Source organism: Ursus maritimus, unplaced genomic scaffold (assembly GCF_017311325.1).
Source record: "Ursus maritimus isolate PB19 unplaced genomic scaffold, ASM1731132v1 scaffold_8, whole genome shotgun sequence".
In the NCBI taxonomy this organism is placed as follows: domain Eukaryota; kingdom Metazoa; phylum Chordata; class Mammalia; order Carnivora; family Ursidae; genus Ursus; species Ursus maritimus.
This window is the reverse complement of record NW_024426996.1, coordinates 25,251,147-25,266,823: the sequence shown is the minus strand read 5'-3', so window position 1 is coordinate 25,266,823 and position 15,677 is coordinate 25,251,147. Positions and strand designations below refer to the sequence as shown.

The following is a 15,677-nucleotide window of genomic DNA, read 5'->3' as shown; positions in this document are numbered from 1 at the left end:
AAGCATTTAGTTCACAAATTTTATATATTAAGATCTCCTTTGATTATCTCCTCCTCTTCATAGGCTCAGTGCCTTAAAATGTTTTGTCTACAAAATAAATGCATTTATTAAGTAATAGTTAATAACCGCAAATACATAAAAATCTGTCTATCTATCTATCTATCTATCTATCTATCTATCAAACAGTACATGGGGATTGCAGTCATTTTCATTAGCTTTTCTCCAATAATTTAAAATGGCTCAGAGATCTCATTCATTTCTCTGTGGTTTCCTACTAAAATCCAACTGCGCCAGCACCTGAGACATGACACATTTTTTTCAAGAAGCGGATGTCTTTTATTTTTGTGTACGTATGTTTAACTATTTCATTTAATGCAGAGAAAGAATCATTTAATGGCTACTTACTACTTCCTGCAAATACTGAAATGCAGGGGTAAGTTTCACAAATCCCGTGTGCTGCCCATTCGTACCCCAAACCACCCCTTCGAGCCATTCCCTCTGCCCCTAACCCTATTTGGGATCTGAGGTTTTAATGCAATAAACTTGTCTAAGTTACAGCATATTCTGTATCCGGCATTTCATTGGATGCTTGATATTTAAAAAATGTAAGTCACACAGAATTGTCCTTGAAGAGATCACTGTCTGGTAGGAGAGGCAGATAGGTTGAGAAATCATCACAAGCACACAGGACACATGCTAGTACAGAGACACGCTCTAACGGTGTAAAGAAACAGACGCATGAATAAGCCAAAGCTTCAGCATCGTCATTTTCAACATTTATTATCTTCGTGAATCTAGTACTTTATATCAAGTCCCTACCCATGTGCTATAATAATGATAGGCGTTATTATGATTTCTCACCTCGCAGAGCTTTCCATCTGGGGAGAGAAAACATTTTAAACACTTTCAAACACACGCACACATACACACACGCACACGCATATATAACTGTGTGTACGATGTGCATGTGTGGGCCTCCTGGGTGGCTAAGTTGGTTGAGCATCTGACTCTTGATTTCACTCGGGTCATGATCTCAGGGTCTTGGGCTCCACACTCAGCGGCGAATCTGCTTGAGATTCTCTCACCCTCTCCGTCTGCCCCTCCCCCCCACTCACATGCGCTCTCTCTCCCTCTAAAATAAAATCTTTACCAAAAAATGTACATATGTGCATGTTTGGAAGATCTGTAAGAAATCGCAAAAGCAGAGGGTGCTACAGAACCCAACAGGGGACACAATTAGCTGCAGCCATCAGGAAAGGCCTCTCAGAGGAAGTGATGTTAGGCTAACACCAGAAATTCGAATAGGACTTAGTCAGCTGAAAGGCAAGTGGTAGGATCCTAAGAGAAAGAACCTTAGAGGCCCAGGAAGTAACCTGCATACCCCTGCAGGGGTCTGGTCCTGCTGAGCATTCGGAACCAGCTTGTTCCCTTCAGTGGCCTACTGACACCCTTCACCGCTGTCAATCAGTGTGACAGAAGGCCTCTGGCTTTGAGATGAGGGCATCCTTTGCCCTGATCAAGAGCCTAAGTCATCCTTTTTCAGGAAAGGGAAGATGGTCCATATCGATTCCTTGACCTTTCCTGTGTGGGATTCTGTGTCATGCCCTCCACCCACTCTTCCGAATCTTCTCCACATCCACTCCCAGATGCTCTGTGTCCTCCTGAGAGCATCGCTGCTCCAGCCCACAGAGCAGCCTGCCTACAACTGGCCCTGGGCCAGGTCACAGCAGGCTCTGGGAAATGTGGCCTGGAAACTCTTCTTCTTCGCCTCATTTCCAGGCCCAGCTGCGTGGAGAAACATCTAGGCACCGAGTTTTTACAGAAAGAATGCGTTCAAATATTACTTTTACAGTTTTTCTCAGAGGAAGAGTGTAGCTGAGGATAACAGACCTTGCTCCCTGGAGTATGCTGGATGAAGGCTGTTAGGACGGGAGAGATGCAGACACTGAGGAAGCCTTCCACTTTCTGGTGAAATTCAAAACTGAGTCATCCCCTAAAGACTCTTCCAACTTTTTAGCAGCAAGAAAACAATTACTAAGGACACACCTTGAACACCCACAGCCACCCAATGCAACTGCTAATCTGTAACTGGTAATCTGTAGGAAAGACAGGTGGGAGTTTGCAGTGCTTGGCAAGTTGGGAGTTGGGAAGAAACAGAAACTGTCTCCAGTCTGAAGGCACCAGCCTGTAAACTGCAACATGGTGACCCCAGAGAAGTCTACAGTGACACATTAATAGAGGCGACATATGACATACGCCTAAGGTTCAAGTATTGTTTCTAACTGCACCCACGTGCACCAATATGCATTCAGCTTGGGGTTGGGGATCCTGTTCTCACCTCCCAGCCAAGATAGCTGACGTTGGGCTTTTTTCCCCCTCCTTATCTTGGCTGGCCAGAGCCTAGCTCTTCCCAGAAGTATCTCCGCTTCCCCATCCTCCAGCCCAAACTTCCGGACCCTGGGGATAAAATGGGCCTGGGGAGTTTGGGGAGCCACTGGCCTGCGAAGTCCCAGCCCCGACTGCCCTTGCACTCTGGGCTTCAGCCCTTGCACTCTGGGCTTCAGCCCTTGCACTCTGGGCTTCAGCCCTTGCACTCTGGGCTTCAGCCCTTGCACTCTGGGCTTCAGCCCTTGCACTCTGGGCTTCAGCTGGAAAGCTGCTGGACATGAGCGTGGGAGAGGGTTCCGGTGCCCCCAGCCCCTGGCTGGGCCCCGGGCTGCTGCTCCTAGGGCTGCTGCTCCTGCCGGCTGTGCTCGCGCTCCCCACAGGTGAGAGCTGAAGTAAGGCGTTGGGGGGACAGGGGGAAGCAGAGAGAGAGAGTCGGGGAACTCCTAGGGCTGGGGCGGAATCTTTCACCTTTCGAGTTCTGTCTAGGTGTGCGGGCCCTGCGCCAAGTGCTGCCCGGTGCACTTTACCACCCAGTCAACAACGCTTCTCTGGGGGAGGCATGATTTGTGGGGGAGGAAGTGAAAGCCAAACGCAATGAGAAAGATCCCGAAGGTAAGTCTGGTGGTTCACGGAGTCACCATTCTCTCCTCCACTGCCCTCTCCCCGACCCAACCCCCAGCGGACCTGGAAGGAGGAGAGGAGGACCTGCGCTGCGTGTGTGTGAAGACCACCCCCCTAGTCCGTCCCAAGGACGTCAGCAGCCTGGAAGTGATCGGTGTCTCGGGCCACTGCCCCACCCCCCAGATGATGTGAGTCCTGCCACTTGCTTCTTGGTGTCCGCCCACCCTGGGCCTCCTCTGCTTTCCCTTCTGCGCCTCCGCGCCCCCCTTCATCCCGCCCCTCCGCACCCACTTCACCCCGCGTCTAATCCCACGTTCCAATTCAACCCCTGAAAGGCGTGTCTCTTCTTTCCCTGGCAGAGCTTCGCTGAATAATGGGAGGAAAATATGCCTGGACCCGAATGCAGTACTGTATAAGAAAATAATCAGGAAGCTTTTGAAGAGCTAGTTACTAGCTGCCTGACTCTGTATCTTTTCGACAGAGCATGGTTTTGTTTTTGTTTTTGTTTTCTCATTTGCAACCCAACTGTGGAAAAATCTTCTGGTGTTTTTATTATTCTTCAAATTCTAAATAAATAAAATAAATCGACTTGTGGTTTAGTCAAACTATTTCTTAATAGAGCAAAGAAATAGCGTCCACATATCACAGTTTCATTTTTTAAAAATCTCCAGAATTTTAAGCAAAAATATATTTGAAGCAAAGTTTGGCTTAATAAAGACCGCCTTCACTGGGTGTTATGCCTTCATGGATACACATTTGCATATTTCCGTAAGGGCCCTACTTCATTTATTTACATATTAATGGTATAATTAGCTTTGCCAGTAAATATTAATCACACTTAAACGTTATTGGCTTTTTAAGTCAGAGAAAGACAATTATCATATGGTTTCACTCATGTGGAGTATAAGAAACAGAGCAGAGGATCATAGGGGAAGGGAAGGAAAACTGAATGGGAAGAAATCAGAGAGGGAGACAAACCATGAGAGACTCTTGACTCCGGGAAACCAACTGAGGGTTGCTGGAAGGAGTGGGTGGTGGGATGAGGTAACAGGATGGGCATTAAGGAGGGCACGTGATGTGATGAGCACCGGGTGTCATACGCAGCTGAGAAGTTGTTTAACACTACATCTGAAACTAATAATGTATCCTATGATGGCTAATTGAATTTAAATTTAAAAAACGTTTGATAAAAAAAAAGTTACTGGCTTTTTAAAATCAATCAATCAGATTCTGCTTTTATCCCCTTAAGATTTATACTCTACCCTAGTATTAGAAAAATTAATAAAAATGAAGCTAAGATTCTCCACTACTTAAGAGAAATATGTGTATACTTTCCAGAGAATTACAATTCAAATATTTTACTCTTTATTGGTGCTTTGATAACTTTGACATTTCACGAAGATGAAATGTTAGAAAACGGTTCTTATACACACATTACTCCCTTTAGTGAATCCCACATTTGGCAAACCTACAGAAGTGGCTCTTATTACATTCCATTTATATACCATGAGTGTTACTCTAAGCCTGCAAATGTTTTGAATGGATTTTTTCTTTCCCTTGGTAGTCTCACGTTCAGTAACACTTTATTTGCAGTCCACAGCCATTTCATGAATCCCTTAACATTGGAGAAATCAAGACTGTATGTTAAACAGCTGTGGAAAGTAGGAGAGGCTCAAGGTTGTACTTTCATTCATGATTCAGGAAGACACTACTATATTTTGGGGAGAAAGGAGGGTGCGGCAAGACGGGCACGTTAGTTACCTATTGCTCCTGTAACAAAGTACCATGAACGCCATGGCTTCAACAACACAGATTTGTTATCTTTCGGGCTGGAAGTCACAAGCCCAGAATGGGGCTTACGGGCTAAACTCAGGGTGTCCTCAGAGCTTCATTTCTTCTGCGGGCTCTAGGGGAGAATCTGTCCCTTATCTTTCTTAGCTTCTAGAGGCCATCTGCTGTCCTGGGCTGGTGGTTCCTTCCTCCATCTCCGAACTACATCACTCCAATCTCTGTTTCTGTTGTCACATTTCCTCTCTCTCCTCTGACACTTCTACTTCTTATACCCTGCCTGTCTCTAAAAAAAAAAAAAAAAGACCCTTTGTGAGGCTGTTGGGCCCCTTGGATAGTCCGGGACAATCTTCTCAAGATCCTTAACACATCTGGAAAGTCCTTCTTCTTCTTTTTTTTTTTTTTTTTTTGTCTTGCCATGTAAGGTAACATTTTCACACGTTCCAGGGCTTAGGGGATGGAATTTCCGGGAAAGGGTGGCACTATTCAGCCTCCCATTGTGGGCAAGGATGTAGAATCTGGTTGAGGTAGGAGCACACTACAGAGCCTTGCTCATGATTTCAGGTCATTTCAGCCTAATGCCGCCATATGTAGAGGTGGGATTGCCCGGCTGAGGGAAAATGGAGACTGGATTAGTTCATTCTCCTTGGGGGCAGCAGGGGGCCTCTGAGATGACAAACTATTTAAATAAGCGCTATTTATAGAGGCTTTTGAAGTACCAATGTATTATCCAAATTTCCACACCCACTTTGCATGATGGGTCATATTATTCCCATTGCAGAGTTGAGGTAAGTCTCAGAAAGGTTCAGGAACCTCCCAAACCCACAGCTGGGTAGAGGCCGAGCAGATGCGTCTGACCCCAACTCCCCGTATGCTCCCTTTCACACAGGCCATTGGCCTGTTCGCTCATTCTTCAGAGAGGAACTGTCCAATGGACAGCCCTTGGAGGTGGAGTAGGAATGGGGGGGGGGGGCAAAGGGAAGAATGGAACAGCCGCAAGATGAAAAATGAGTAGGAAGATGTAAGACCATGAACTCCTCAGCATGACTGGAGGGCAGTTTATCATTCTGCAGAGCTGAAGTGTCTATGGGGAGCAAACAATGGTCTTCCAACTACTTTTCATCCATTTGATGTTTTTCACCATCAGTCTGCCATATGAAGGTCACCTGAATTATCTTCCCAAAATACAGATACTTCCTTGCCTAAAACCTTCAAGGTCCAAAATCCTTAGCATGGCGCCCACTGCCGGGCCACACCTACTTTCCCTCTGTGCCTGAGCCTTCTCATCGGTGAAGTGAGAGTAGTAAGAGCATCTACTCCATCGGTGACCCTGAGGACTTAAGTAGAGGATGCAGGCAAAACGCTTAGCCGGCCTCCTGCAAAGGCTGTGCTTAAGAATTAGCAACCATAGGGGCGCCTGGGTGGCTCAGTCATTAAGCGTCTGCCTTCGGCTCAGGGCATGGTCCCGGCGATCTGGGATCAAGCCCCACATCAGGCTCCTCCGCTGGGAGCCTGCTTCTTCCTCTCCCACTCCCCCTGCTTGTGTTCCCTCTCTCGCTGGCTGTCTTTCTCTGTCAAATAAATAAATAAAATCTTAAAAAAAAAAAAAAAGAATTAGCAACCATAATCATTACTGCTGCTCTCAATATTGCTGTCAGTACCCCGGCCCAGCCAGTCCGGAGGGCCAACTAAGACATTTAACAGAGTGACTCTTGGTGGAAAGTAGCAAAATATTGGTGCAATAAAAATAAAAGTTCCTTAAATCGTATGAACTTTGGGAGAGAAAACATTGGAAGTGGAGTGTGGGTGGTAAGATTGTTTTTTTCTTTGCTTATTTTCCTTTTATGGCCCTCCTCAAGCAACCTACTTAGTTAGAGTCCATAATCTAGGCGTGACTCAAACCGCCCAAACGCATTTTTCAAAAAGACCCATACTGGTGCTTTGCAAACCCTTCCTTCAAAATTGCCAGAGAAGACTTTGAAGAGGCCGCCTTTATCAGCAATGGCATTGGGAGAAAGATTTCCTGCCAGGGGAAAGCCCAAATCAGACAGCAACTTGCTGCAGCTTCCTACTCTTGGAACATTTATGGAGTGATAAAGTTTGAATGTACTTACATTTTTTTTTCCTGCAGAAAATGTCCACAACCTAGGCACTTACTGCACAGTCATGGGCCTTATCAACAAAACCAAACCACCGAAGGGTATTGGAAGTCATTCTGCATTTTTCTAAGTATTGCTTTTTTTCCCCTTGGAAGGCCTTTGTGGTAAAAACAGTTTCCTCTTTACTGCATAGATCATTGAGGGTTTGGTGGGCTTAAAAGATACATTCAAGTGTTTTCTTATTATAAAAGGCAAGGAACGCATGCTTATGAATAACATTGAAAACACAGTGGAAAGTATAAGGAAAAATTTTAAACGACTGTAATTTTGCCTCTCAAAAATACTCTGTTTTTTCAAAATATTAGTTATTGGATATTGGTTGTAAGGTGAACTGCTAATTTTCAATAAATGATCACTGTAATTACAGGAAATTAAAGGAAACAGTAATTAATTCATTGTTAGGGAGCATTCCCATCCCAATTTTACAGGTACGAAACCAAGTCCTGGGATAATAAAATAAGTTTTTCCTTGGGCAGAGAAAGAATGTCAAACTCAGGCGATCGAACATTCACGTGGACATTTATAGGTTATGTATGTAGTCACAGCGTGTGTGTTCATGTATTTATGCACGCCCCAGGACAGTTTCACAATACAAACTTACACTTGTTTTGTTCAGTGTGCTTTGATATTTTATTTTCTACGCTATCCTACATTTCCACTTTTTAGAAGAAAAAGAGTGGCCACAAGCCTGTGAAGTATTTCATAACCCATTAATAGATCATAACTTATAGTTTTAAAACATGGCTGTAGCTCTTCGATTAAAGATTCAAGTTTTAACATTTCCTGTTGGAGGTCACACTCTATTTAGTGCTTCTCAGGAAACTCGGAGAGTCGATAGGGACAGGATGCTCAGAACCAGCTGGATAGTTAAGTCTCCTTGCCTGTGGTCTGTTTTCAATCTCAATCCGCAGGCCTGACTTGGGGTTGGAGTCTTTGGGAATCCCATGAAGAGCCAACTTTTGAGGGGAAGATGTAACACCAAACAGGGACTTGTCTGCACTGTTGAGATTCTCCGTTTTTTTCAGCCGGGGACTCCCACTTACGTTTTATACTCACCGCCATTCAATTTCCTCCACGCACATCCTGTCTGGGCCCTAATGTAAACTGAATCAACGGCAGAAACCATTGCTTTCTAGGGGTGCTTGGAAAAAGTAAACATAGTCAGTACATTCACTTGGTGGTTTTATAGCTATTTCTTCTGCACTTACAGTTCTTCTCCTTATCCCTGGAGTAGCTGGCCCATGGCTTTTGGATAAGGCAATCTTGGGTTACAGAGTTTTTTCGCTCTGTGTGACCTGAGTTTCCTAGTTTCCTCATCTGAAAAACCAGGGCAGTAAAATCCACCTCACAGCTTGCTGGAACAGGGCAAATCTCACTTAGAACAGGACCCAGCATGGGTCCGACTCAGAATTGGAAAGTAATGACTGAAAGTCACTTTTCTTCTCTTTCTTTGGGAGTTTTGCCCCGTAAAAGCACATGTCATTTCCTGACAATAATGGCCAACCACATCCTTGAGCTAACAAGTGAGCATTCAGAACACAGCTGACAAGCCAGAACTTTCCCTGCACAGAACCACAGCTCCAAGCTCGAGTGCAGATAACTATAGTAGTCACCCCTTTCTGTAGCTTTGTGTTCCTTGGTTGCAACTGCCTGCCATCAACCATGGTCTGAAAACTGAAAGCAGGTGGTCCTACTTCTGACTTAGCATGAGAAGGCTCATAGTAGCCTGATGCTACGTCACAATGTGTACGCCATTCACCTACTTCATCTCATTATGTAGCCTTTTTATCCTCTCACATCATCCCAAGAAGTAGGATGAGTATAATACGGTATTTTGAGAGAAAGACTACATTCTGATAACTTCTATTACAGTATATTATTACAATTATTCTATTTTGTTGTTGTTAATCTCTTACTGTGCCTAATCTAAAAGTTAAACTTCGTCACAGCTATGTATGTGTAAGCAAAAGCATAGTATATATACGGTTCAGTACTATCTGCCATTTCAGGCATCTACTGAAGGTCTTAGGACATATCCTCGGTGGTTAAGGGGGGGCTACTGTGGTTAAGAAAGAAGCTTAACGCCACAGATACAAGTTGTATTTTCCATTCATGGTAGCAACTGAAAGAAAATCGAATAACAAAACCACAATGTTTATCACCCAGCGTATCTATAAAATATTCAGGAGACCTGGTGAGTGGAAGCCTGGCATAACTGTTTATCTAGCAAAGAAAACAGGGACAAGAAATAAACTTTGGATGTAACCTTGTGAAATATTTATGTCTTTGCTAAGGCAGACCCATGGGAATTATGCTATTATTAGGCAGTGCTGTGATGAGAGGTAGGAAATCTTGAAGGCGGAGCAGTCATCAGGCAGAGTTGGAGCAGTCAGCTCTTACTTCTCAGCTGTGTTGGAGAATTGGTGAATTATTTTTGCAATAATCCTAGGGATGAAGACAAGATCAATTGGGGAAAAAGGGAATAAAGCAGTGTATATCTATCTTCAACAGGACAATGATTAGACTGCACTGTGATTATTTATCTGTTTCTTCCTTTAGATCAGGGAATAAGGGTCTTGTCTCTTCTCTCCATTCCCACTTCCACAAAAATGTCTAACGGAGTGGGTGCTAAATAAATGTTGGTTGATATTTATTAAGTACATGAGGGGAAGTAGTAACCCAGTTAGTACCATAATGCAATGGTGCAGTTGGGGGCTGGACAAAGCACCTTGTCAACAGAAAGTGGGTTGCGCATTAAAAACTCTGTTTTCCCACACCTGACTTTGTTAGGCTCAGAGATTTCACCAAATTATTCACAGACGTTATAACACATTCACACCATTTACTCTATCGATGATTTGTATGACTTTTTAGTTAGAGTCACTTCTATAACTATTAGGGAATCTGCTAAGAGTTCCCCTCATCTGTCCATCCACACCCTTCCATCACACGTACATGTTATAATACGTACTCATTAAACATGATTTGACTGCAGATACTCACATTCGATATGCAACATACACATATGCAAAGTACAAACAACCAAGCCGTCCTTTCTCCACTTCTGCTGTAATTGCCACCATATCTATTTGGATCTCATATTTCCTTAATGTCCTCAACTACTTCATAAATGTCAATCAATAAACTAGCTCAGAGCCACCACTTTGACAGAAGTATCATTCAGAATCCTCTGCTTCCAAGATTACCTGAGTATATGGACAGAGTCTAGAAGGCAAAAATATAAACAAAACATTTCTGGCCAAAAAATTGGGAGATAATGAGTATTGGAAAATACTGTGGACAGCATGCTCAATATCTAGTTTTTATGATGATCAACATTTCCTAGTTGAAATCTGTATCTTTATGCTATGCATTTTCTTTTGCGGTTTATACATTCATCTTTGACTTCCTAAATTCGGTTCCCATAATATGATCAGGTCATAAGGATGTGGTCATCTCCAAAACAGCTTTCTTATGTGAGTATTTCTAAGAAAAGTTTTCTCATTTCCTTATTCTTTTGCAATTTTGGCAATCCTGTATTTCTTGCTGTTACACTATATGATCATGTTGCCACTGATTTAGTGAGTAGAAAGTTCAGGAAACAATTTTAAGAAAATGGAGATAAAAAGCAATTTATAATCATTTTAAAACCCAATAAATCTTAAAAAAAAAAAAAAAAGCCTGACACAAACTAACATATCAAATGGTCCTCAGTGTTAACTGAATGATTTTAAGAATTTGTGGACTGATTATATCATCAGACGATCATGCCAACAACAGAAAATGAAATGATCTTCCATTGCAGAAGAAAGCAGACATGCTAAATAAATTTATGTTAGAAACTGAACTTTATCCAATTTCGTATTTTCTACTATAGCTATCACCGTGCCTTACACACATAGATGAACCAAAAAATATATGGGGTAAATAGCTATTATCCATTCCCTTCCTGCCCAGATCTTGTATCTTTAATTAGATGGACCTGCCCACATACCATGAGGCAGATGGTCCATAAAGGTCAAACATACTACTCCAGTTTCATTTGTGGCAGTCAACCTGGACTTCCTTTGCTTAATTCCTGATGTTGTTTGGGTGCTCTGGCTTTGAATATATTTGTAGCTTGTACTTGTGTTCTTCGGACGTGTTGGCCATGGCCTCAGAACTTTCTAAAGACTTTGGTTCAGACTCATTTCTCTGGCTGCCTCAGATACAATACTCTTCCTCAACTCTTTAACTGTAATTCAAATTCTGGCTTATCTGCGTTTACCTATGTCCCCACAGGTTTCACTCAGATGCTGAGTGGCCAAAACAGGGAAACGAAAGGAAATCTGGGCTGTTGCCAATCCTTCAAGGATGATTACCTTCCTGACCTCAGGACACATTGGTTACATACAACAGTGGCCTGGAACCATTTATTCATGCATTATCTCAACAAACATTTGTTGAATGCTCTGTATGGAGGACACTCATACTGGCGATGGGTATGCAAAGAGAAATGAGATATGATAGCTTCTTTTCAGAGTGGGAGTGTGTAAACCAGTGGTTCCCAACAACACGATCTGTAGCTAAGGGCCAACTCTTGTTGTGAACTTTCTGAAGGAAGTGGCATTTGAAATGGCTCCTGAGCCATGGAGGCCAGGCCATGCCTATCTGGCTGTTCTATCTCTCTGCACTCCCTGTTTCGATGGTAAACTCCAACTTACAAACTAAACTGCTTATTTTTGTAGTCGTGTCATACCACACTGCTTTCAGCTTCCATGCCTTTGCTTATTTGGTCCTCCTTTTCTGGACTGGGTTCCCTACCCACTCACCTTAGATGTCACCTTCCTCCAGAATATTTTCTCTGATAGCTCCCACCCTTCCAAGAAAGGGAAGCAGATGCCCCCCTCCTCTAAGTGTCTATAAAGATCTGTGCATTGGGGAACCTGGCTGGCTCAGTCGGTTGAGAGGTCGAGCCCTGCCTCAGGCTCCGCACTTGGTGCAGAGTCTGCTTGAGATTCTCTGTCTCCCTCTCCCTCTGCCCCTCCTCCTGCTCTCCCTTCTCTCTCGCAAAATAAATAAATAAAATCTTAAATTAATAAAATAAAAAAAACTCCATGCATTGTTAAGTATCATGGACCTCCAGACAATTCCATATATTTTTTTTCTTACTCCTATAGATTGTGAGTTTGGTAGTGACAGAAAATGTCTTTTCCCTCTGTGTAGCCTTATTTATTTCTTAGCTTGTAAGTAGTAGATAAATGTTGAAGGAAAAATGAATAAGTGGGTTAGAACTAGAGTAAATAGAGCTATTTGTGTTGGCAAGTTATCTCCAGCAGAAATGTGGAAGATGAACGGTGTTGAGCCAGACTATTCATTGGCAAGAAACAGATACCTAATTTAAATGGCATGAATGAATGAATGAAAGAAAGAAAGAAAGAAAGAAAGAAAGAAAGAAAGAAAGAAAGAAAAGAACTGAAGTAAGAAGGAAATAAGAAGGAAGAGAGGAAGGGAGGCAGGGAGGGAGGGAATGAGGGAGAAAGGAAAGAAGGAAGGAAGGGAGGAAGGGAGGGAAGGAGGGATGGAGAATTTGTTGGCTGACATAGCATCCATGAATAAATCAGAGCCACCTGGAGGACATGGGTGCCCAAACAATGTCCTTTGTAATTTTTTCCCATTTCATGTGCTTCCCTCTGGGGCAGCTTCATTCTCAGGCAGACCCTCCCCAAGCACTGGCCCATCTCTGGATCCCCTTTTACCAGTTTAGCAGCCCTAGGAAAAATTAAGAATTTCTTTTTCAATTGTTTCAACAAAAATTCTAGGGACTGTTTCTCGTTTTTTTTTAAAAGATTTTATTTATTTATTCGACAGAGAGAGAGGCAGCCAGTGAGAGTGGGAACACAAGCAGGGGGAGTGGGAGAGGAAGAACCAGGCGCCCAGCGGAGAAGCCTGATGTGGGACTCGATCCCAGGACTCTGGGATCACACCCTGGGCCAAAGGCAGATGCTTAACGACCGAGCCACCCAGGCGCCCCGGGACTGTTTCTCATTTGAACAGGCTTAGGTCACTTGTACGTCTGTGAATCAACCAGCAGGGCTGGACGGTGAACTAAGAAATAGTTCATCTCCCTGAACTTCATGGACTGAGGCGGGACGGGGGGGGGGGGAAGCTAGGGTGTGTTACCAGGAAAAAGAGAAAGGGGAGCCCAACATGCAGTTTCTGAGGAGAACCGATAGAGAGGCTGACCTATTCCTGGTACACTCTAATGCCTTTAGCCTGTAGGGCGGATGAATCCAGAAATTTCATGTCATGTTCAGACATCTTCACTCTTCTCTCAGAGCCAGAGTAATTACATCAGAAGTGATCCTTTGGAGCAAGCTAGGAGTGGAGCAGAACTACTCTGCCCGTTCCTGCTCGCCAGTCAGCACGGGTAGTTCTCAAGATGGAGCAGTGTCTCAGCCTCCGTGCCCCCCCAAAAGCAGAACCTGAGTCACCAGCGTGCCATACAGGCAGATTGATTTGAGGAAATGTTCCCAAGGTTGAGACTGGAGAACTGGGAAGAGTGAAAGAGAGTGTAGACATCTGGGGTTTAGTCCTCCTGGGGATCCTGTGAGAAGTCATGCAGAATATCTGCCTAAAACATGACAGAGGAGGAAATAGTTATCATTGCCTCCTCTTCCTTATTGGAAAGAGATTTTCCATGGCAGTGACGGAGAAGCTTTGGGGCAGGAAGTCACCTGGTGCGGCCGGGGTGAGGATGTGTAAGTTCACCCCTGCTTGCCCTTGGTTGCCGCAGCCATGACCAGGGCAAAGCAGTGAGCCTGGAGGGTGTGAACATCCTGGATTTTATTAATTGTCAATTCTAAAAGATTTATAATAATTACAGGGAGCAAATGGAATTTAACCACCAAAGCATCCCTTTTAAAGGCTTTTCCATTTCCTTAAGAGTCATTGCTTGTACTGGCTTCAAAAATGTGTATACAAACTTGGTGTTTAGGGGCACCTGGGTGGCTCAGTTGGTTGGGTGACTGCCTTTGGCTCAGGTCATGATCCCGGAGTCCCAGGATGGAGTATCCCTCTGACCCTCTCGCCTCTCAGGCTCTCTCTCTTTCTCTCAAATAAATAAATACAATCTTAAAAAAAAAAAAAAAACACTTGGTGTTTAACTCTTGCAGAAGTAATTGGCTTGGAGAGGCACGTGTTCCAACAAGAGAATGGGCTCGTTTACCGTAGTAGGCTACAGAGCCCTGCGCTTATAAACATGTCTGCATTTTGGTTGAGAAAGATTTCATGGATTTAAGTGGCACATAAAAGAAAAAATAACAACAAGAAGCCTTTCCTTTTTACTTCATTTCCAAAAACAAGTGAAGTCATTTCTGGAAGTTAAATTCTACACAATCTGCGAGTGTTAACTGCTTCTTGACATGCTTCACTCACTCCCATTTTTTGGCAGCTTCTGTGGATAACTTGGATTTCTGATCTCCCTGAACACCCTCATTTACGTCAGTTTGGGGTTGGGTCTGGAGATCATGACAGCAAACGCTTTCTGTTTTTCTTTAATTACGTGAAATCGAGAGATTTGTACAGCGTGATTAGTGCTGACGTCAAACTCTTTAAACCTATAAAACATGACGAAGTGTCCACACCGGAGCGGCGGATATTTCAGATTTTCATATCTGAGCAAATATGAACTCAACACAAATTCATTTTTTTTTTCCCCTAGGAAGCTACCGGTAAAGCATGCACATCCGTGGATTTCATTTGGGTGATATTCTAAATGGATTTAGAAAGAGCAACTTTTTAAAAAACGGCCTTTTTATTTTGAAGTAATTTTAAATCGACAAAATTTGTAAAAGTAATAGTTTCCTGTACTCTTCACTCAGTTTCCCCTTTTGCAAACACTTTACCTTAACAGGGTACCCTTGCCAAAGCAAAGAAACCCACACTGGCACATTCTTATTAGTGAAAACTCCACCCTCTCCTGGACTTCACCAGATTTTCCATTCACTGTCCTCTTTCTGGTCCAGAGCCAACTCAGGATACCATACTGCAGTTTGTCGTCGCCTCTCTTACTTTCCTCTAAACTATGACCGTTTCTGAGTCTTTCCTTATTTTTCGTGACCTTGACATTTTTGAAGAGTTCTTGTCAATGATTTGATATTCCTCAATTTAGGCTTTGAAGGGTGTTTTTTCATGGTTAGACTAGAGTTATGAACTTTTGGGGAAAATACCAAAGAGCTGAAGTGCCCCTTCCATCACATTATATCAGGAGGCACATGATATCTGCTGAACACCACATTACGCCATTAACCTTCATCCCCTAGTTAAGGGGAGGTTTGCCAGATTTCTGCGTGGTCAAGTGCCTCGTTTCTCAGAACTGGACAATTTAAGAAAATGTAACAAGCCCTATGAACGAGTTAGAACGGGAGAGTTATGCTGTAGAGTGAAACAAAGCTGTGCAGCCGTATGAACATTTTGCTGTGTTGCATTTTAGAAAAAGTAAAATTGAACTATTCAGCTATGGGAATAACAAACTGTTTTTTAATTTTTAAAAACATTCATTATATTTATTTATTTATTATTATTATTATTTATTTTTAGAAAGAGTGAGTGCTTGGGGCAGGGGGAGGGGAAGAGGCAGAGGCAGAGGGAGAAAGAATCTTACGCTGGCTCCATGCACTGCACAGAGCCTGACACGGGGCTTGATCTCACCACCCTGAGATCATGACCTGAGCCGAAATC

General features: G+C 43.4%; 1 protein-coding gene across 1 annotated transcript; it reads left to right on the top strand.

Annotated features, from left to right (window-relative positions):
• Positions 1-1,687: 1,687 nt before the first annotated feature.
• Positions 1,688-3,597, top strand: PF4V1 (platelet factor 4 variant 1). The gene is made up of 3 exons (XM_008693213.2): positions 1,688-2,768; positions 3,068-3,197; positions 3,369-3,597. The coding sequence occupies exons 1-3, from the start codon at positions 2,666-2,668 to the stop codon at positions 3,454-3,456; spliced, it is 321 nt and encodes a 106-aa protein (XP_008691435.1). The 5' UTR covers positions 1,688-2,665; the 3' UTR covers positions 3,457-3,597.
• The last annotated feature ends 12,080 nt before the right edge of the window (positions 3,598-15,677 follow it).

Excerpts from the sequence above, each read along its gene's own strand:
- PF4V1 (XM_008693213.2), top strand. The coding sequence starts at position 2,666 with ATGAGCGTGGGAGAGGGTTCCGGTGCCCCCAGCCCCTGGCTGGGCCCC. Across the intron at positions 2,769-3,067 it reads TGTGCTCGCGCTCCCCACAG|CGGACCTGGAAGGAGGAGAG; the intron begins GTGAGAGCTGAA and ends CCCAACCCCCAG. Across the intron at positions 3,198-3,368 it reads TGCCCCACCCCCCAGATGAT|AGCTTCGCTGAATAATGGGA; the intron begins GTGAGTCCTGCC and ends TTTCCCTGGCAG.